The sequence below is a fragment of the Thermobia domestica genome, chromosome 9 (genome assembly GCF_964235325.1).
Source record: "Thermobia domestica chromosome 9, izTheDome1.hap1.1, whole genome shotgun sequence".
In the NCBI taxonomy this organism is placed as follows: domain Eukaryota; kingdom Metazoa; phylum Arthropoda; class Insecta; order Zygentoma; family Lepismatidae; genus Thermobia; species Thermobia domestica.
The window spans coordinates 53,623,928-53,647,806 of record NC_137462.1 but is presented as its reverse complement, the minus strand read 5'-3'; the positions used below and the strand labels follow the sequence as shown (position 1 = coordinate 53,647,806).

Below are 23,879 nucleotides of genomic sequence, written 5' to 3'. Positions count from 1 at the left end.
AACAGGGACACTTGTACATCATTGTCCTACAAATTATCTTTATATCAGTCTTTAGGAAGAGTCTTGACGTCATCACATTTTAAATGATCTGTGCTGGAAAGAGATTTTGTATTTATTTTGTTTTCATTGTTGAATTTGCTCTTCAAAACAGTGCAGATTAAGATTTATGCGGGGGTTCGTATTTCTATTTTAATATGTAATTAATATTTGCTTGGTTTATGTTTTCTTTTTACTATGCCACCCTCATACGAAAATTGTCCGTTTTGTAGTTTACCAATTTATTGGAGACAAAAAGCAGTAAATGTAAGAAGCGCATAGCAAAATGTTATGTATTGTGTATTTTTGTGAAATGCGAAAGTTTTTTTTTTTTTTTTAACTTCGTAAGTAAAAACTGATAAACAGGTAATTCATGATAATAATACATTAATAAAATGTGAGGAAATGTCTCAGAAGAATAAAGCTAATCAGGACGAGCATTTTCTTTGGTTTCTATTCAAAAATTAGTTGAAAATTCTCTTGATAAAATGACTTAATTTCTCAATAATGAGATTGAGAGAAGGTCCCAAAACTGAGATAGTTTACGTGATGACAACCGCCTATTGATTTTTTTTTCAATGGAATATTACTATATCTAGTAGTATAATACTGAATTACAATCTGAGAATGTATTTAAAATTGAAGCAGGGAGAGTTATCCCAAATCTGAAAGTATAAACCAAGGACCGAGTACGATTAATCAGAAAGAAACTCTTGACGATTATTGTGAGAAGGTGTCATCAAAAACAATAACAAACTGAGTAACAGCAAATTTCTGAATAAAAGTATTATAAATTTAAATCCAAATTCAAGCCCAGGTATGAATGTGAGAAAAAGATCCTCTTAAATTGAATGTGGGTTGGGTTATAGTAACGTTAAAGCAGAATTAGTTTCTAATTGAGGAAAAAAAAAAACATTGGTTGTTACTAAATTTAGCTCATCTATTTCTGTTCAAGATATAGAACTACTAAAAGAATGTACCAAATTCTAGACTAAACATGATGCATATTCTTAATTTTATGTTGTGATAGTGAGTTAGGTTATGTGATAAATGTTGTGGATGTATAGCATAAAAAGGTATTTTAGTTGATCTTTTTCGTGGGAAATTAAGAAAAATAACCATTGTTGACACTGTCGGTGAACTGAATATAAGACAGGAACGGTTAATCGGTAGTATCAATTTGTGGTATTAAACTGCACGTGGATTACGAACTAAAAGTCAGCATTTTCATAATTCTGTTTCAAATTGTAAATATGATACTACTGTTGTCCTGAGACTTGTTTAGTGATTCATGTTAATGAAGACTATTATCCAGATACTTATCTCTCCTTTGGAACAGGCAGACAGTATGAATCTCATGTATGTGAGTGTTATATGTTAAGAAGTAATATGAAAGTGATTCAACAAACTGATATTGAATCCTTTCAAAAAAAAAAAAAAAAAAAAAGTATTTTTTTAAAAACTTCCAAGCAAAACTCGAAGAAGGTCGTTCTGTGTTTATTTTCGTTCGAAATCAGATCATGATATTCATAAAAAGTTTGTTAAAACGTTTTCTAGTAAAATAGACACTATGAATTATGTCATTATTATACTTGCAGATTATAATATATCTAATGTGGTTTGGGACACGAAATAATTTGTGCCAGGTATACATTACTATTCTCACTATAAAGCTAGGATGTTATCGTTTTCAGATGATCTCAGTCTTAACGTCTATCACAACGTATCTAAGTTGGATTTGGTAATTTCTAATTTTGATCTTTTTGTAACCACAAATGTTCAATCAATTGTTAAACCTGATTATCTTCATTATCTTATTGAAATTTAACTCCCTTCTGATCTTAGTATATCAACAGACGGTAAATCTCGTCACTTTGCTTTTTATATATTGTAATATCCTATGTGATGTTGTAAACAAACAATTCCACACATCAGTGTTTACAAATACCGCCACGTGGTTCGGCAAGAGGATCTCCCACCAGATGGATCTACAGCCACATGCAGACGACGGCTTCTGGCCCCTCCCACGGAGCAGAAGACGACATCAGAGCAGCAGCGCCACCGCCACCCAAAGGACCCTATAAATTGGATGGACGAAGACAACTCGATACCAGTTCTCTGGTGACCCTCCTCTAGTCTGCTTCAGGACTACGCCTATCCTTCCTCCTGGCTTAGCCTGCTTCGGGGCTCTGTCTGGGAATCCTAACCTCTGCTCGCTACGGAGCATTGGTTCCTTAATTCCACTCCACTTAGCCTCCTACGGGGCTCTGTTGGAGATTCTGTCTGCGACCTTACGGTCAAAGACCACCTATAACTAACCTTTGATTCTAGAAAGATTAATTTGTACAGTATTTTGTGAAAATACTTTTATAGTGGAAGTTTTATAATAAAACTGGTAGTGGGAGATCGGTTCCGGACGCTCTTTTTATTAAATGCTCTACCCACAAATCCTATATGAGACAAAGTTTTACAATATATATATATATAAATATTTAGCATTATGCAAAGAGCTCGCTGAAATTGATTGGACTAATATATTATTGAGCTCAGATATCAACTTAGCTGCTATTGCAATTGACAATGTAATAAAATCATGTATGGTAAACAGTATACTTTTAAGTAGGTCTAAATCTAAGAAATATCCATCTTGGTGTTGCAGAAACCTGGTTCTTATAATTAAAGCTAAACAAGAGGATGATAATAGATATGAATCTTCTGGCTTAAATGAGATTATTGTGTATTTGCTGATCTTGGTAACCAATAAATATAAATTACGCGGTGAAAGGTTTGCCTATATCTATGAAATACAGAAAAACTTAAGGAACATTCGAAAATTTTTTTGCTCTTTGTTAATGGTTGTTACGTATCCGATCCAAAACTGTTGGCTAATTCCTGGGCTGAACTTGAGTATATTTATCAAAAACATCTTTCCTACATAGTATTGCCTTACCGAGAGTGATTAGTAGTTGACGCTTCTACCCAGTTATTACTTTCAATCAAGTAACAGAGGTTATCATAGGTCTTAATACAAAATCTTCTTGTGACCTTGGTAACATTTCTATAATTATATTGAAAGGACTTAGTCTTATCATTGCATTTCTGTAGTTGCTGTTCAAAAAGAAGATGGTAAAGATGCAGCTGATAATCGACGAATTTCTCTTTCAAATATTACTCCTAAAGTGTTCGACAAATTCGTTTACAGATTTTTGTATAATCACCTTTATTCTAGTATCTTTATACATAAACATGGTTTTATGAAGAATAGATTAACTGTGACCAATCTAGTGTGTTTTATGACCGATATTCTCCCTATTGTTAAGAGTAGGGTATTGATGTAGTATATTTCGATATTGATTTCGGTGTTCCTCAGGGCTTCAATTTCGGTCCGTTTTTTATTTCCTATGTTTATCAGTGACATTAGCGACAACTTGAATTGTAAATGTGTCATGTATGTTTATGATTTAAAAATATATAAATCTTTTCGATAATTGCTTTATAATTCAAAATAAAATTTACAACGTTTTTTATTGGTCCGAAATTAATGTGTTAATTGTAATAAAACAATTAGAATGATTTTTACGAATATGATTAGTCCAGTTTACTTATGTTGTTGAAAAATCATGGGTTAAAGCTTTAAATTTCATTAGAGATTTGAGTATTGTCTTTTACAGTCAATTTCTCTTTAATGAGCATATAGATAATATTGTCTGAAAAGCTCGTAGGAACCTTGGTATTTTGAAATGGATTTCAATAGACTCTAATTGTGAGAAACTTGCCTAATTCTTTATTATCCCAGTGTGAGGAGTCACGTAGATTATTGCTGTAACATCTGGAAAGAAGTACTGATTATGTGTTGAATAGCCTAGAAATGATCCAACACTTGTTTTAGTCATGGTTACGTTGGAAATTTAAGCATTTTTCGAACAAAGTTGAGAAAATGTAAGATTGTCATTAATCATTCTGAAGTTGACACAAAGAACCATTACGGATCTTAAATTATTGCATTGTATCTTACATGGCAAACAGAATTTGTTTTATACAATAACTTTATATGTTCCGAGTTGTTGTACAAGGCATTTAAGGAGATTTCAAACTGCAACTTGTCTAAAATATGTTCCTATATATAAATGTTTATTAACTGGCAATGATATGGCAAATGTTGTTGATGTATTTCTCGATTACTTTGATGTAGCTTAGAAGCAACTCGATCCGTATTGAGGGTGTTTTTTTTTTCTTTCTTTAATATGATTCATATATCTGATTTTTGTTTTATGCATTATTTTTTTGGTTTGTCATTTAATATATATTTTTGCATTATTTTGATATGTTTCTGTATAATTTGATACAACTTTGTGCAATTTAATTCTAAATTTTGTGTGTTGAAGACATTTTAAATTGCATTAGTTGAAGTTAATCATAAAACACTAGGGAACTTAGGAATCATTCAGTTACGAAAAACTAATGAACAAGTATTTAACAAGGACAAGTATATAACATTCATTTATTGTAACTCCAGTGTTGTTAAAATATAATTAAATTATACTGATTTATTATTACTATTGTTTAGTTTTAATTTTTTTCAGAATCATAAACCGAAGTGAGATGGTTTACAACAATAAACTTTGTACAGTATGTGGAGAGAAGTACTTTGGGAACAAGAGAGCTCGGTGGGATCATATGTGGAAAAAACATAAAATTGGAAGATATAAATGTCAACATTGTCCTAGGACTCACAATAAACCTTATGTTTTACGGAGACATGTGGTAATACATTCAACATCACGTACTAAAGACTTTACATGTGAACTTTGTGACAAAGTGTTTTTATCGAAAAACTCAATAGATAAACATATTCGTTTTGTTCACAACAAAGAAGAAAAAACTGTGATTATGGTGAGTTGTGAAGTGTGTGACAGAAAAATTTCGAAGTATAAATTAAAATTCCATATGGAAACTCATAGAACAGATAAAATATATCCTTGTCCTTTATGCAATAGAATGTTCAGCAAGTATGAGAGCATGGTTTACCATAAAAGAAGTCATGACAGCACATATTGTTCCTGCAAGGTATGTGGGAAGATGGTAAAGAAACCTCACTTAACAGGCCATATGAGAAACCACAAAGTATCAACACAGTGTGAAGTTTGTGGTGCAAAACTCTCAAGTTCAGAAACTCTTAAACTTCATATGTCAACCCACACAGGAGAACAACCATTTGTATGTGACATCTGTGGTCGAAAATTTGCACGTAAATACAATTTGGAAACACATTTGAACCTTCACGCAGGGGTGCGTAAACTTGTGTGTGATATATGTGGAAAGAGATTTGCTCAAAAGTGGAATTTACGAACCCATATGACGTCATGTCATAACTCTACACCTTGAAAATAATCCGTATTTATTTTCTGGGTGATTGCAACACTTTTGTTATACTAATAAGGTCTGACGATGTAACAAAGAGTTTGCAGAATAAACCTTTTTTTTTTAATTTTTGATTGAGATCGTTTTGTATTAAAGAAACATCTAAGGTAAATAGGCACCTTTAGAGTTTTTTTTTTTTTTTTTTTAAAGATTTTTAAGGATTTACTTGACCATACTCAGTTTGAATTAAGTTTAAAGGAAAGCAGCGTGTACCAGAGTACGTATTTCGATACATATTGTACGTACAGGTATTGATTAACTTAAGGTCTCGTGTTCTAAATGTCAACGTTTCCATCTTTTTCATAACGTAAATTGGTAGCAGCATCCCTCTTGTTGTGTAAAATGTATATTATGTTTTATCCAAGTAAAAATTTTTAATATTGACATCTTGAATTCTTGTCTTAGAGTGTTTAGTTTCGTTTATTAAGAAGTCTTCCATATCATCTATAGTGTCCTATAGTTACTTCAGGAGACATTTTTCTTCTTAAGATTTAATATTTCTACATTAATTTTCTCTCTCTCTCTTTCTCAAGTAACATTACTAGCTGTACCAGGTATGCATTGTTAAAGTGATTTTGTACAAAATCTTATAATTAATTACCAAACAATTCATATTAAAGCGGGTCATGATAAAAACGAATCTTATAGCACTACTTAGATATACTTTCAATAGAAGTTCACAACTATCTTGTTAAATAGTGTTCTCAGACTTGATTTAATAAAATAATAATAGTAGATAATTTTCCATTTGTTAATAAACTTGTGTAATGTGTAGTATAATTTCATTGATCAGAAAATGACTAAGATGAATAAGGCTTGAAGATGCTTTTGAATGCATGTATAATTAAAGATACCTAGTTTCGTGCAGCTACTGTCAACTTTCTCAGCGCATAGAAAAAGCTACGACGAAATGTCAGAATGTTCTTGCCTTCACCATAATAGAAATGTGCTAATGAAGTAAAAAAAAAAGTTCGCATTGATAGATTGGCATCTGGTTAATGTATGTGCTAATTTGGGTCTTTACAGATCCTGTTAAATTGATGTTTCATCCAGCATGTTGACGAAATCGAATACCGAGCTGTAGTTAGGTTCCTACGTCTTCAAGGAAAATCAGCAAAAATGATACAAGAAGAGATAGAACTTGTATGGTAAATACCAATCTTATAAGACAGTGAAACGCTGGAAGAGAAAATTCAGGTGCAGTTGCAAAAATCTATAGGATGTTAGAGGTCGTCCCTCAGCGGCTACAGACCCAAGCGTGGTGGCAAAAAATTCAGCAGCTAGTGCTTGAAGATAAACATGTTACTTTTAATTGTTTAGCTAGAGGGAGAAACATTGGATTGGTTCTGTTCACACCATATTACATGACATTCTGCATGTGCAAAGTTAGTTGCCGATTGATGACAAATTTTCAAAAAACAGGAAAAAGAAGAAAAAAACGGAAACGCATCATTCGCCTCCCCTAAGAAGTTAATCATTTGTCGAGCAAGGTTATGTTGTCCGTGTTTATGGATCATAAGTATGTGATCTCGAATAATTATATATTTATAAAAAGGAACTGGTATCACAGGAACCTGCTGCAAAAGTTACTGGATATTATCAGAACAAGTAGACACAGTTTGCTCCTGCATGGTTTGTTTCTGTTAGTGAGCAATGCACTGACACCAACCAGCGAAAACACTCACTTTTGTGTGCCAATGTGGGTACCAACTTTTGCCCTACTCACTGTAATCAGCCAATTTGGCTTCGTCTGATTACTTACATTTTCCAATATAAAGAAACATTTGCTGGGTAGGCGTTTTGCAGATGATGAGGAGATCATTAATCCTGTGAAAACGCAGTTCGCCTCAAAATCGGTGAACTTTTATGCAAATGACTGCTCGATTGCGCCCTTGAACCAAGTTGCAGATCCCTATCTCATCTAAATTATTAGAGTATTCTCTCGTATAGCTTCTTAATCCGTCATATTACATAACAATCTCCACCCAATAAAGAATGTAGAAATATATACGATTGAAATATTGATTAATCTTTGATACACTATATACAGATCAGAATGTTCATCTTCTTAATTCCTTAAGTTGAAGGAAAATGAACATCAACATTCACAGAGAATATTCACTGCAGAAGACTACTACTCTTATATGTATCACTGAAATACTAACATACCAATGTTTTGTATATGTCTTGTCAAACCTGCATTTGTACTGTGAGTACTCGATTAAGGAGGAAGCAACTGTTAATTTATCATCGAGAAGAGTTTGTGGCTATGTTGATAGCGTACGCGCCTTCGGCGTGAGAGACCCGGGTTCGATTCTCAGTGGGAGCTCATGTGGTTCGGATCCCACACTAAGCTATAAGTCTACGTCTCGTATAGCCTTGCTGCTCAATGAGACGCTAAACTCAAATCCAATTGAATTTATCACCAAAAAGAATACTTCTTTTACTTATGTGTAACACTGATTGAAGTCAGTCGAATAAACAGGGAATACTGTATTAATGATTTAGCTTAATACTTAAACCTACATCGGGCGATCTTAATATCAAATTTATTGATGATCTATTAGATAATATTGGTAGAAATCTGTAGAAAAGACAGTATGATTAAATCAGAATTGAGCATTAGACATTCGTCATCTAATAAAGGACTAGCATTTTGATCTTTTTGAATACTTTTCCTTGTATCTGAGAACAATCGTTAGTTATCTTCAGAGTCAAATTTACTTTCCAATTACAGTCTTGAAAAATAATAAGCGATTCTCACGAAATCTCATTTCATTTAACTATCGTAATATGACCGTTTATTTTATTATCACTGATATGAGACTGAATATATTTAAAGCAAAAATTGACATTAGCTGTAGCTCCAAGTTTACACACCAGTTTGTGAAATAGTAAGGGAAAGGCGGTAATCTATAAACCACAGATGGAAGCTCTATTGTTTTTCGCTGAAACGAAGAGTATAGTGGAGATTTGAGGCGTATACATTCATTTTGATGTAAGGTCTGTTACATGTAAACAAACAGTTTACACTTTAATTCCTTACCTGGTATTGTATTCTCTCTGATCTTTTGTTTAGAATATATGGTTTCAAATTTTCGCTGGAGAGCTCAGCGTTAGAGTAGACAGAGGCGATATGAGATCATAACTAGTAAATAATTATTGTTAAATAACAATAATAATAATAATAATAATGAAGAGGACCATCGATTAGTCAATATTCTTATCCATGTCAATATTTTAATTCTTCTCTTAAATGAATTAATCGTATGTGGTTTTTTTCATTTTCTAATCAATTGTGACTTTGAAGGAGCCATTTCTGTGCTATTTTCCCGTCCAAAGATTCGGGTGTATTTTGCTAAATGTACACAGTAGATGAAATGGATGTATGCATACCAACAATTTGGAATGAATTTGAGGTAATATCCTCATGTACAGTACAAAGATGGAATTTTTTTTTAACGGCGTGCTTGTTTCAGACTTTTTTTTCTTTTTAACATTTAGCCAAAGATGTCTGGTGATAACGATCTGACATTATCCTTATTATAAAGGAAAATATTTTGCTAATTACTAATAGTTATGAATCTCCGCTTCGCTACGTTCGCCCTCTTTTTTATTTGAAAATACATCGTGATGATACTGAACATGAACGTGCATTAAAACGAGGTTCGTATTAAATGTATATAAGGTTGTCATTGCTTATATAAAATACACAGATATTTATTGTATATCAAGCACAATATAAATTCATTTAGTAACTAAGCAACGTGAACACTGTATATAAACTACAGATTTGTTACCGTTTACCTTTAGGATAGTGCAATATTTAACAAGCTCTAACGCCAGCCCACATGAAGTATACTACAATTACAAGATCGTAATCATATTTAGATTTGTGTAACCGAGAGTTACTTCGTGGACATTTTTCTTTAAAAAAGATAAAATGTAAACAAAAAGAATTGCTTAATTAATCACCATTTTATCGTATAGCGCACTGAGATCCGAAGGCTTGGGGAAACAGCTAGCGGTTTTGAAAATTATTTAATTTTCTGCAATTTTTTTTTTTTTTTTTAACATTCCCACGATTATGTAGGGAGACTAAGGTAGACGGTAATAGTGAGATAGATAATAATGCTTAAATGATTAAAGAAAGAGGAAATAACAGAACCCGAGGCAATCCACGCTTATAGTACTTCTTCACCACTAAACCCACTTAGCGGGAATTGAAATCGAACAATGGACCTCATACGTCAGAGGTTAGCGCTCTACTATTGAGGCTAACCCATAATACGAGCATCTATTTATAATTTTCTTCTGGTGTTATTGTCAAAGAACCACAATACGTCAGTGCAGGAATTTGCAGCTTTGACCAAAAATACTTGTCTAAGAACTCAAGGTGTTGAAATATTGCCTAAAGAAAGATATCGTTTAATTCATGGTAATTACGAACGTAACCATAGGCAGTCTTTGCTTCATACAGAGTATAATGATGTGCTCTTTCCATTACAAAAGAATTCACAATGTAATTATGTTCACCCAATTAAATTATAGAAACTTGAATACCGAAGTCACAAAAGAGTGTGAGGAAATTGATAATAGAAGCTACTTGATTTCATCATTTACATTGAGTATAGGAAAGCTTCAGGAGGTTAGAAAACATTCTCGTAAAGTAGCATTCCAAATACAAAAAGAAAAAAAAAACATAACAAATTGACTTAAAGAAAACAAGTTACTAGGGATATCTGTAGTTCCTAGGATTACTAGCAGAACTAGAAAAAATATTTTCTCGTGTAGTGTTAAAGTAGTTGTACATAGAGCTTCAAAAAATATACAAAATAATTTTTCAGGGTATATGGGTATCTTTGCAAAGTTTTACTCATCAAGGACCAATCGGCCTTAAGTCTTCAAGCCAGAATTCATACATTGACAGTAAAATAAATATTTCTGTCAAAATCATGGAACGTACTAAGAGCACTAAACACAAGGGTAGAGCGAAATAGGGGTCGATTATCAAAAGTTGTCCAACAAAATAGCACTAGGTGTCAAAAGTTGCATAATGACTAGAGTGACTACACCATTCATGGTTTATAAAATATTTTGCATCTTCATTTCCCGCAAGGGTGTGAAAGTTTGCAGTTCCTATGGAAAATTTCGAAATTTCACTTAACATATTGAAATTTTTTTTAAATCCGCCATATCACATCACACTAAATGAGTAAGCTGATAAGAATAAATAATGAAATTCTTAAGGAATTACTTTGCAATTCCTTTATGTTGATATAATGCACCAGTCTCCGACACAGAGTTGCCAGGTTCTCAACGACGAAATTCCTCCAACGAGTCTTAAAAGACTGTTTTTCTCAAAAAATATTCTTATATTCTTAAGGTTGGATGAAAATATCTTGAATAATTTCTCAAACATGGAAACATGGAAAAACTGAAAAAAAAAAAAAAAGAAAAAAAAAAGATTTTAAATCGCAAATATAAACATATAGGGCCTACATCCCCTTAATGGTACTGACGATTAAAAATATTCATAACCACTCATTTTTCACATTATAGCGTGAACAGAAATGGTACACTTAAACTTTAGGTACGTAACGTACTCAAATAATGAAATAAGACACTAACCTATCGAATCGATCTTATTTATTTTTGGTTTCCGCGTTTAAAGCATATATCTACTTTATGTATTAGTCTAAGTCGGTACATTTAAACGTTTTTAAAATTTTTATGTACCCAATTAAATACATAAAAATGGTAACATTTATCTTCTCGAGGGCCACACAAGAAGACCTCTCGGGCCGCTTGCGGCCCGCGCGCCCGTAATTGGCCATCCTTACCTTAGAATATACCATAGAAATGACAATTTCAGACCCTGGCGGGGACTGAAGATGCAAATTATTTTAAAATTCGTGAATGGTGTAGTCAATCTAGTCATTATGCAACTTTTTTCACCTAGTTCGATTTCATTGGGCAGCTTGAAAAAGAATTCAAGTTTTCATTAAAAATGCAAACATTTAAGGCTTTTGCGGAGAATGAAGGTGAGGTACAAAAATTATGAAAAAAAAAAAATCACGAATGTTATACTAGTCAATATACAACTTTTGACACCTATTTAATTGGACAACTTTGATTTTTTTGCTCCATCCTATGAAACACCTAGATCTTCAAAATTCAGTTTCGCCTTACATTTGAAAGGGAAAAGTGTTATTAGTGAAAAACACACATGTTAAAATGAACGTTTTAAAATGAATATTTTAAAGTGTTGAGTGTTAGTTTTCATTTGCTATCCAATTCACAATGGCTTGCAACAATAAGAAAAAGCAAATTTGGTAGAGGTGCTACTTCGAATAATCAATGTTCAGAGATGATATTTAATTTCCAACAAGAAAGAGAGAATTGTGGCACCGTTGATCTCACTAACAATAAATAATTGAATGAGTTTCTGCAGTTCTCAGAATCGGTACGTCAACGCACAGTGGGCCGAAATTGGCAATTTTGTGCGCATGATTAATGTAAGTATTGTCCAATGATTGTAATTAATTTTATATGATCAAAATTAAAAGAAAATTAAGAAACGTAGTGAATTAGATTAATTTACTGAAACTCTGGCATTTTAACATGCAGAAAATCATACGAGATGGAGATGAAATATGTGATGTGACGATTTGTGAATCAGTACTACAAGACAAATCGATCAGTGCACTCTAGTGGTACATGAAATATATTACGAAAATATAAATTTAATAATGCTTAAAACCTATGCTTGTGGTCAGACATCACACAATACCTTCACACAAACTCAAGTGTTTCGCAGGAAAAATGTGGATATGCAATTCTACAGTATAAATCTGTGTAAGTTAGGCTGTACGTACCATTTTGAATTATTACAAGTTAATCACACGTATCACCATGTTCTCACTATCAGTAGGTGCTATTTCAGTCACTACCGTCTTCACTGTCACTGACAGAGCTGTCGCTGTCTTCTGCTGCTTGTGCTGTAATGTGAGAAGGTTCCACCAGAAGAGCTAACATTGCTGTTGAAAGTTTGTTTCGTTTGCTTTGCAGAGGTTTCATTGAGGAAATGACAGGGTCCGGCATTGTAAGTAAGTTTAAAAGCAGATCTTCATTTGAAGCATATCGTGAGAATTTTCTGTAATGATGCTGCCTGAATCGATGTACGTCTTTATTTCGTGCTTCCTGAGCTTCGCTCAATAGTCCAATGGGAAGTAATGAAACAGAAATTATAGAAGGACATGAAGCAAAATGTTATGCACAGACGCAGGTATGAAGTACCACGGACATCTTGGCAGTCTGAAGAGCATACTTATCGAATGCAGGAACGTTTATGTCAAATCCACAAGAAATAACTCCCAGTTCAACACCAAATCTCTCAATAAGTACCTCGTCAATCCCAGTAATTACTACTGACAGACTGGGATCTTGGAAAAATCTTCGTGCCGAATTGCCATTACTAGATATCCCACTTCCATCAGGCTTGGGTTGGTCCACCAAAAGACCCATTTCAGTTTTGAATTTTACACGTATCATTTCCTTTCTTAATGTGGATTTTTGTTTATCTGCTTCTCTAACTTTCCATTGTTTGATATCAAGCCGATACGTGACATATACAAGGCATTCAAGAAAGCGAATCCATGTGTGGAGAGTCGATAATCCAAACTTAAAGGTATAAATATTAATGGGCCTCGGTGCATATGGTCAGGAAATATCGTCGTCTTCTGGAGCCACTGCTGCTCATCTTGTTGCTCGCCTTCCATTTCTGAAACACCTTTGAGGAAAACAACCTCATAATAGATTAACTATTGTCCTTAATTTCTTTATCTGCTTCTCTTATGCCTAGTACTTCAATCACACGACTTTCAACGTACTTTGTCTTAGCAGACAGAATGACTGCTTTCTCAAAGAGTATGTTGAAAAGGTTTTCTATAGGACCTATGTTTGCTTATATTCCATGTTTACACTTGTAGAGATAAGAAACAAAATTAATTCCGAAGTTACAAGTCACATTATCTTTACACAACGCATTAAAATCATGTTATTTATATATTTGTCATCATCATGTCATTTGTAAATGTGTAAGACTTGTCTTTACTACTGTTGCTGATTTTTTGCAAAAACAGTCATTTTAACATCCATCACTTCATGATACATTTTTCAGTGTCATTTGTATAGGGGCACACATGGGCAGCAATAGTTTTCACATGTTATACCTTACATATTGTAGACTTCAACAATGCTTGCATTTCAGGTGTACATCATGGTACATTTTTAGAAAGGCAAACAGTGTAACTACTGATCTTGATTACAAGAACTTGCACAGTTTCATTTACATCACGTAGTATTCATTCTGCACATTTGCAATGTACATAATTAATGTATGTAATAATAATTGCAACACTCAGTAATAACCCATACTGATATTATATCCAAAGCTTGCCTGAATTCCTTTTGTCATTTTGTTTTATTAGCTACTGAATATGACCTACGATATTACTTATGAAAATCACATTCCTCATGTCATACAAACACTCAGAAAAGCTTCACTTTAAATGCATACAGACAGGGCATCTGCAAAGCTACAGGGGAAATTCATACTGCATTTTAAGCCTTGGGGTTTTGTCAAACTATGTCGGTGTTATTTATTACAAAACATTCACTTTGAAAAATTAGGTTATGCGCGACTTTTTAGGTCTTCTGACCCACAACGGTGAAAAGAATAGAAAAAAAAAATGTCCACTTAATCACAACATTCCAACAATAGAGGTGGTCCCAACACCCGGGAAGACGATGATAACTATGTACAAATGCCTCTCTTGTCAAATTTCAATAGAACATGGTTCAGTGGTATATTTATGAGTATTTTTCGAGAAAGGAATACCCTGTCCGCTACAGACTCTTATTGAATTGAATTAAATTGAAAATGCCTTTATTCATGAGGCGAGGTTCAGCCGTAAACTGCTCTACCACCTAACCTAACAAAAGTACAATTAGGAGTGTTACATGGAATATATATAAATATATTTTACACGTACATATATAACGACAATAAATATATAGCGTTTAGTTAACTACAAACTAATATATATATATATATATATGAAGAAAACCAATATAAAGTAAGAATATAACAGTTAGTTGTTCAGATACAGTATGCCTAATACTTGTCCTCTATACTACAATATGCATACTAAATTGGTTTATTTGCTGCAGTCTAAGGCGTAGGTACTCAAGCTAAGTTTCTGTTGATGTAAAAGATGATCCATTACCCTACGCTTGAAGGCCAAGAATCCTTTGCACTTGATTATATCGGAAGGTAATGAATTCCAGGCTCTCACAGCTGAAATAGAGAATGATTTCGCTGCTTTTGATAATGTATGCCGCGGGATGTCAAGTGTACGGGAACGTTTTGTTTCGTATGGATGGATTGCATTTCGGAACGTCAACTTACTTTTAAGATAAAGGGGGCCATTATTGTGTATGACCTTATGTATCTAGCAGTACAGATGCAACAAAACCTCCTTGACATTGTTAGAATATTGTTTTGATTTAGTAAGGGCAGTATATGTTCACATTTTCGCGTGTTATAGATAAATCTCATGCAGGCATTTTGAACTTTTTGAATTGATATTGCTAAGGATTTAGTAATGGTTGGTTCATATACAGAATCGCAATAACAGTGGAAAATTGAGCGTGTTCACTAAATACAGTTTTGTGTTATGATTTAGAAAATCATTATATTTATATAATAATCGCAGAATTGATATTGAGTTATTAGATACAGTAGATATATGTCGCTTCCAGTTTAACACACCATCTAGTATTAATTTGAGATTTTTTACTGAAGGCGAGTAATCTAACGGCGTGTCTCGAATGGAAATATTAATTTGTCCAGTTTCCAATTTCATAAGATTTTCTCTTGTTCCCATGACTAAATATGCATTTATTTGCGTTTATTTTCAAGGTATTGGACAAGCACCAATCACTAAATATTTCTAAGTCCTCGTTAATGAGGGCTGCACTTTGTAAGGCGTGCTCTGGAGACGTGGCTAAGCAGAGTTGTGTATCATCCACGTACAGATGTATTCTAGAGTGTAGCTTTGGTACGTCTGCTGTATATAGACAAAATAGCAGAGATCCTAGTATTGATCCCTGTGGCACTCCTCTTTAAAGACTGATTTGGTTTGATACCGCAAGTTTAGGATCTCTTAGTACCACTCTTTGTTGCCTATCTGCAAGATATGATCTGAACCACTGGACAGTGTTGATGGAAAAGTTATAGTATTTCATTTTAGCTAGGAGTAAGTCGTGATGAACTGAATCGAATGCTTTAGTAAGATCTAATAATACCAGGAATGATATCTGGTTGTTATCTAATGCTCGAAAATTGTCACTTCAAGACTCTTGGTTTTCAAAGTTGGAAAAGGAAGTCTTAGTTTTGTATTGAGAAACTTAGACTTCAGTGAAAAAGGTTTTCCGGGAGATTTTTGAGAAAAGTGATATCTCAAGATATTGTCTCTTATGCGAAAATTGTCAAAATGTCCTTTTGTTAGATGAAACATGCATAATTATTAAGCATACGAGACCAGAGGCTTGCACTGACAATTCTCGGGAGGGTATGATGAAGATGTCAATTGATAAAAGCGGTTGCATTATTCTTGTTCATGTGGGTACTGTTGTGCCGAATGCCAGATGTTGCCCCGTTCAAAGAAACTGAGTATTGCCATGAACAAATGACAGCAATGAAATTCATAATGGTTCCAAGAGTAGTTGTTATCCAACATAAAGGAAGAACCTGTACTGGTTACGGAAAATGTTTCGTACCATTCTGTAGAAGAAAATAGAGCTTCTACAAGCAGCTCGCGGAAAGCTGACATTCTTGATCGGCTAAAGAACAATAACATACAAAGTACAACAGTGATATGAAGCAAGTGAGACTTCCGGAAATTGTTAAACGAAAGAAAGCACGACTTATCAAGTATGAAATAGACGAAGTTGAGAAATAGTGTGGACTAAAGTAATTCATCTTCCACCATACAACTTATTTTGATTCAATTAATTTTATTTGGTCTGAAATTAAAAAGTACGTTGCTAATCACAACAGAAGCTTTACTTTGAATCCTCTACAAAATTAGGTTCCCTGGCAATTAAAAATGTAACAGAAAAACCTGGTACGGCATCAATCAATGTTCATGAACAATACTACGTGAAGCACAGGAGAAAGAGGGGCTACTGGATGACACTGTGGATCAGCTGATAATTTCCGTTGGCGACAGTGATCGTAGCAGTAAAGGTGAAACAGACAAAAATGTAAAAGAATCAAACGTATACAAAGATTATGGATGAGTAGGAGTGAGTGAAATCTTTCAGGTAAACAAGTACAATAAAACTTTTGTTTGTTTACATTTGCGTAAATGATTTTGTTACACCGTGCGGTCTTAGTTCCGTGGAAGAGTATTAGCTCAGCATTAGGCAGGTCCTAGGTTCGATAATTGGGGCTAGCCATCGTGACTGCGCTTTATCAACGACGACTTCTCAGTTCAACCAGGCAAGTGCCAGTATGCTATCTATTGATAAAAGGCCGTGGCCTTATCTTTTCCTTTCTTGACCGTCCTTCTCCTTCCAATGTATAGATATCGTAGAACTTGAAATAAAATATGTTTTTCACAAGATAGAATCGACGAAAGATGCTGAAATGCTTTCGCTTTTTAAATAATAAGAGATGGTTCTCTATGGCGTTGTTATTTCCTTCGGCTTTACTTTTTTTTCATTTACTTATTTTCATATCCTAGTCGCGTATTATACATAAATATTCATTCTGTCATAACTACGGGGCGGAAGTTGAAATGTAATCTTTCTCCTGGTGTCACGCACACAATGCCCATCAAATACACATAATACTACACTTCGTTCCGCAACAACAACAACAAAAAAAAACAAAAAATAAAATAAAATAAAATAAATAAATAAATAATTTTAAAGTGCATATTTTTGCATATTTTGCCAATTTTCAGCTTTTAGATAATTTTTCGTAATTTTTGGTATGTTTCGGTAATTTGTTATTTTTTGGTCTTCTTTTGATTTTGCCAATATGTTCGAGACTTTGCACAGGAGTAAATATATTTTTTCGTAACAGTTTAAAAGCAAAAGAAAGAGGATCTGAACTACAGAGAATGGTCTTTGTATGTTGTAAGACCTTGGCTATGTGTCATATTTTTAAAATCATTTCTGACGTTTGAATTTGTTACTTTTTCAACGGTCTGTATCTTGGCGAAAAGATGCAGTGTGTCTAGAAAATCCCCTTCCCCGATGTGTCTCTGACTTTCACTTTCTGATTTTTCATATACAATTTGTTATATCTAAACAATAATTGGACGATTTAGTGGGAGCATTATTTCTTTATCTTTTGCAGTAACGCGCAGGACTTGGAAAAACAACATGCTACATAATAGGCCGAGATAGGGAAACTAGTGTATTTTTTGCTGAATAATTTGCTGTATTAGTATTAATCATTGAACTGTTTAAATTTATATTTTGTCATTTTCATTTAAATCGAACTTACATATTTTAACTGGAGATTTTTTTTTTTTTTTTTTTTTTGTATCGCGGACGTGATGCCTATTCATCCGTTATGTTTGTTGTATCTAAAACAAACTTCATTATTACTGAAACACCTGTAATTTCTGCTTTCCGAAGCATTCTCTTTATCTTCTCTGTTTCTTTGCCTCGGCTTTCTATTCCAAACCATTTTTTGTTCTTGTCTTCTTCCTCTTTCTTTCTCACTCTTGGTATGTTTCTTGTGACCTTATCCTCTTCGTTGTATCCATTTGTCCTTAGTTGTGTCCAGAACTTCTTTAAATCTGTTTTCCTCTGTTCTTCATTTGTGTTTAGGTCTCTTATTCTTTCTTCCATGCTTTTTATGAAATTATTCTTTGTACCCTCATCCAGATCACTTCGTTTGTGGCAAAACTCCCGCTGCACACTCTTTTTGGTACCAGGATGTAATATACTCTCCTCCTTCCGACTTCTTTATTTTCATATTTAATTAGTTTATATCCTTGTCTATTTCTATTTCATTCTCTAGTCTAATCCCTTTCTTTTCATCTTCCACGTCTCGTATGAATTTCTCCAGCTGCTTTTCCGTTTCCTTCCATATTCCTAAACAGTCTTCTATATAACGGCAAACAAGAAGCAGTGTTTCTCCTCCTCTTTCTATCGTCTCCTTGTCCCATCGATTCATGATTCTATCACATAGTACTGGAATCAAACAAGATAAAAGAATAGGCTGGAAAGAAGAAGAGACAATAGACGAGAAAAGAGTGGTAATCATAGGAGATATTGAGATTACTGAAGAAGAGAAGCAGTTTTTATGTCTAGAATATAAATTCAGAGTAGCAAAAGAGGAAGTAGATAAGGAAGAAGCGGTTTACGGAATAGAGGAAGCACTTCAGGAAATAAAAGATGAAAAAGATAGAAACAGAATTCGGAGGAAACTAGTAAATAATAAATCAAGACAAAGAGGCAATGTGAATGACAAAGAGAAAATAGGAATGAAAAGGATAAGAACGAGAAAGGACATAGTAGTGGAACAGGCAGACAGACGGGGTGCTATAGTTGTGATGGATAAAGGTTGGTATGAAGAAAAACTTGGAGAGCTGGAGATCTGTGAGAACTTTTTTTATATACATATTATCACATAGCCATGCTCAGTGTGTTATTGTATATTAGTACAAAATGGAAACAAGGCCTGATAGAATAGTTATTTTTGTATAATCGTGTTTATTCTAGTATCTCTATATATCGACATGGTTTTATGAAGAATAGATTAACTGCGACCACTCTATTCTGTTTTATGGTCGATATTCTCTTTGTTGTTAAGAACAATGGGCATTGATGTATATTTCGATATTGGTTTCAGTGTTCCTTAGGGCTCCAAATTCAGTCTTTTTTTTTTTTTTTGTGTGTGTGTGTGTGTGTGTTTATCAATGATATTAGAGACAACTTTAATTGTAAATTTTTAATGTATGTTGATTATTTAAACATTTATAAATCTGTTAAGAGTTTAGATAACTGCTTTATAATTCGAAATAAAATTTACGTTTTGTATTGGTCCGAAATTAATGCGTTAACATTAAACTGTAATAAAACATTTTGTATGATTTTTACGAATACGATTTGTCCAGTTTACCTATGTTGTTGAAAAAACATTGGTTAAAGTTTTAAATTTCATTCGAGATTTGAGTATTATCTTTCATAATCAACTTCTTTTTCATAAGCATATAGATAGTATTATGTTAAAACCTTGTACTAATCTTGGTATTTTGAAATAGAATTCAAGAGACTTGCCTAATTTTTTATTATACCAATGTGAGAAGTCACTTAGAGTATTCCTTAGTATTGCTGTAATATCTGGAATAGAAGTATTAATTACACTGGGCAACAAAGATTTTGTCTCAGTGCTGAAATTAACTAATTTTGATACAGGTTTGCTTGCTGAATTGAATCCGTACTCAAAATTTATCCAACACCCACAGTTTGTCGGGGTCAGTATATATTTATACAGTACAACTAACCCTGTAAACCCACTGCAGGTTTATAAGAAAGTAGGTACTGCTACAGGACTATCCATCTGAGTATCATGGTTCGTACGTCATTCTCTTCAGAATAAAACAAGCTTTTTAAGGGTATCATGTGCATATGTGCATGATGTACGCAAAAAAGAAAAACAAGAATAATGCTGGAAATCTGCTTTAGAAATCTCTATTGCTAAAGTTTGCACCTATGGAGCTGTTCCGAATACAGGTACCAAAATATTATGTATCTTGAAAAGTATTATAAGTTATAGATAATTTGTGTACCATGTTGCATTGGAATATCTTTCTTTGCGAATGGGACAGTCGGGACAGGCAGAACCACTATGTTAAGAAAGTATGGCCGAAACGAACTTCTCTGGCTCCAGGGCAAAAAAGATGTCATGCATCTTCCTTTAGTTGTTCTGCAAAAAATCATTCTACCCCCTTTACACATAAAACTCGGTCTGATTAAGAACTTTGTCAAAAGTATGGACAGAACTGTCAGGGGTTTTCCAATATCTGAGTACTAAAGTTTCCAGAATGAGGATGCTGAAATCAAAGAGGGTATTTTCGTAGGCCCTCAGATCAAGGAACTGTTCCGTAATGTGCATTTCATTGATGAACTTAATGAGCTCGAAAAAACGCAGGCTGGCATTTAGAACAATATGCAGAGACTTTTGTTGAATCATAGGTCCGACAATTTCCGTGACGTTGTGTCTGATCTCGTCACTGGCTGTCAGGCATTGGGATGCTACATAAGCCTAAAAATTTACTTCTTCGCCTTCCACATGGACTTCTTCCCCGCTCAAACCTTGGAGCCGAAAGTGACGAGCATGGTGAGAGGCTCCATCAGACTATTGCGGAAATGGAGAAACGTTACCAGGAGAAATGCACCCGTCTATGTTTTGATTATACCTGGACTTTGCATAGGGATATTTCTGACGAAACATACAAGCGAAAATTATACATCCAAACATTTTAGAAGTAAGTTTTCAACATGTTTTCATTGTAAAAGCACCTTCTTGTATGCAAAAGTTACATGGACCGCAGTAAACATATCTTCCCCTGTCTCATCAAAACTGTGGGTGACAGGAAAAACTTAAACCAGATCTGAAATCATCGCTGTCAATACTATTAGATTCACGTATTGGAGTTCTTGAGACAGAAAAAAAGTTTTTGTTTATTGGCCTGTGCTATGTGTTAAATAGTCTAGAAATTATCCAAAACTTGTTGTGGTCATGGTTACGTTGAAAATTTAAGCGTTTTTCGAAAAACGCTGAGGAAAATGTAAGATTGTCATTAAACATTCTGAAGTTGACATAAAGAACCATTCTGGAGCTCAAATTATTATATCTTACATGGGAAACTGAATTCGTTATCTATAATAACTTTATACGTTCCGAGTTTTTATACAAGGCATTTAAGGAGATTTGAAACTGCCCCTTGTCTAAAAGGTGTTCCTGTGTATAAATGTTTATTAACTGCCAATGATTTGGCTAATGTTGTTGATGTATTTCTTGATTACCTTGATTTAGTTCAGAAGCAACTCTATCCATATTTTAAGGCATATTGAGGGTTTGTTTTTCTTTTATATGATTCGTATTTCTAAGTTATGTTTTATGCAGTATTTTTTGCTTTGTCATTTAATATATATTTTTGTATTATTTTAATATATTTCTCCATAATTTGATACACAAGTTTGTACAATTTAATTCTAAATTGTATTAGCTGAAGTTAATCATAGAAGACTCGAAACTGAAGAATTATTCAGTTACGAAAAAACTAATGAACCCGTGTATAACATGGATAGTTTTAGCTTTATTTATTCTAATTCCTGTAGTTAAAATATAATTAAATTATACTGATTTATTATTATTATTATTATTATTATTATTATTATTATTATTATTATTGCTGTTGTTGTTGTTTAGTTTTAATTTTTTTCAGAATCATAAACCGAAGTGAGATGGTTTACAACAATAAACTTTGTACAGTATGTGGAGAGAAGTACTTTGGGAACAAGAAAGCTCGGTGGGAACATATGTGGAAAAAACATAAACTTGGAAGATATAAATGTCAACATTGTCCTAGGACTCACAATGAACCTTATGTTTTACGGAGACATGTGGTAATACATTCAACATCACGTACTAAAGACTTTACATGTGAACTTTGTGACAAAGTGTTTTTAACGAAAAACTCAATAGATAAACATATTCGTTTTATTCACAACAAAGAAGAAAAAACTGTGATTATGGTGAGTTGTGAAGTGTGTGACAGAAAAATTTCGAAGAATAGATTGAAACATCATATGGAAACTCATGAGACAGATAAAATATATGCTTGTCCTTTATGCAATAGAATGTTCAGCAAGTATGAGAGCATGGTTTACCATAAAAGAAGTCATGACAGCACATATTGTTCCTGCAAGGTATGTGGGAAGATGGTAAAGAAACCTCACTTAAAAGGTCACGTGAGAAACCATAAAGTATCAACACAATGTGAAGTTTGTGGTTTAAAACTCTCAACTTCAGAAACTCTTAAACTTCACATGTCAACCCACACAGGAGAACAGCCGTTTGTATGTGACATCTGTGGTCGAAAATTTGCACGTAAATACAATCTGGAAACACATTTGAATCTGCACGCAGGGGTGCGTAAGCTTGAGTGTGCTGTATGTAAAAAGAGATTTGCTCAAAAGTGGAATTTGCGAACCCATATGAAGTCATGTCATTAAAGTTTCTCTGCATGTTGAAAATAATCTGTTTGTTTTCTTGGTCATTGAACACTTTTGTAATACCACAATAATGATGTATGACAATGTAACGGAAAGTGTTGCAAAATAAAACTTATTTAATTTCTGATACCCGTATTGAAGTTGTTTTATATTTTTAGCGTATTATTAAAAGAACAGTTTGAATAGAGACTTTTAGAGGGTTTATTTAAAGGTTTTTGAAGATATAGTTACACTAACACACTTAAATTGAATTAAATTTGAAGTAAGCCCTCGTGTACCAGAGTACGTATTTCACACATACTGTATGCACAGGTATTGATTAACTTAAGCTCTAGTGTTCTAAGTATCAATGTGCGCATCTTTTTCATAACGTGACTTCGTAGGAGCATCTCTCTTGCTGTGTAAAATGTATATTATGTTTTACCCAAGTAAAGACCTTAATATTGGTATCTTGAATTTTTGTCTTGTAATTGGCACTCCTTAAGATTTAATATTACTATATTAATCGTATATACTATATTGGCTGCGTGTATTATTAAAAGTGATTTTGTACAAATTCCAATAATTAATTACCAAACAATTCAAGTTGAAAGCGTGTCATAATAAAGAGAAATCTGATAGCTGTGCTTAGGTATACTTTCAATAGAAATTCAGAACTACCATATCAACTAGTGTTCTCAGACTTTGTTTTAACATAATAACAAATCGATTTTCCATTTGTTAATAAGGTTGTCTAATGTGCAGTACAATTTCATCGATCAGAAAATGACCAAGACAAACAATGGCTTAAAGATGCTTTTGAATGCTTATATAATGAAATTTTACCTAGTTTCGTCCAAGTACTCTCGAATTTCTCAGTGTAAAGGAAAAACTACGAGGAAATATCAATGTTTTTACCTGCACCACGATTGAAATGTGCTAGTAAACTAAAAATTTCTTCACATTGATAGGTCGGTATCTCACCAATGTTTGTGCTAAGTTGGGTCTTTACAGATCCTGTTAAATTGATGTTTCATCTAGAAAACTAGGTAGAGGCAGCATGTTTACGAAATCGAATACCGAGCTGCGGTTAAATTCCTCCATCCTCAAGG

The 23,879-nt window shown here is 33.5% G+C and overlaps 1 protein-coding gene across 5 annotated transcripts in view; it reads left to right on the top strand.

Annotated features, from left to right (window-relative positions):
• LOC145694651 (uncharacterized) overlaps positions 1 to 23,879 on the top strand; it is a 121,624-nt gene that overhangs the window by 42,756 nt on the left and 54,989 nt on the right. For 2 of the 5 annotated variants that reach the window (XM_081771079.1, XM_081771080.1), the window contains exon 4: positions 4,620 to 6,074. The exons of 1 other annotated variant lie outside the window; for it this stretch is intronic. In XM_081771079.1, the coding sequence (XP_081627205.1) occupies positions 4,620 to 5,421 (802 nt within the window). In that variant the 3' untranslated portion in view covers positions 5,422 to 6,074. Of the gene's footprint in view, positions 1 to 4,603; positions 6,075 to 21,998; positions 23,238 to 23,879 lie in introns of those variants that run through there. 2 more of the 5 variants (XM_081771082.1, XM_081771085.1) reach the window with 2 other exon arrangements.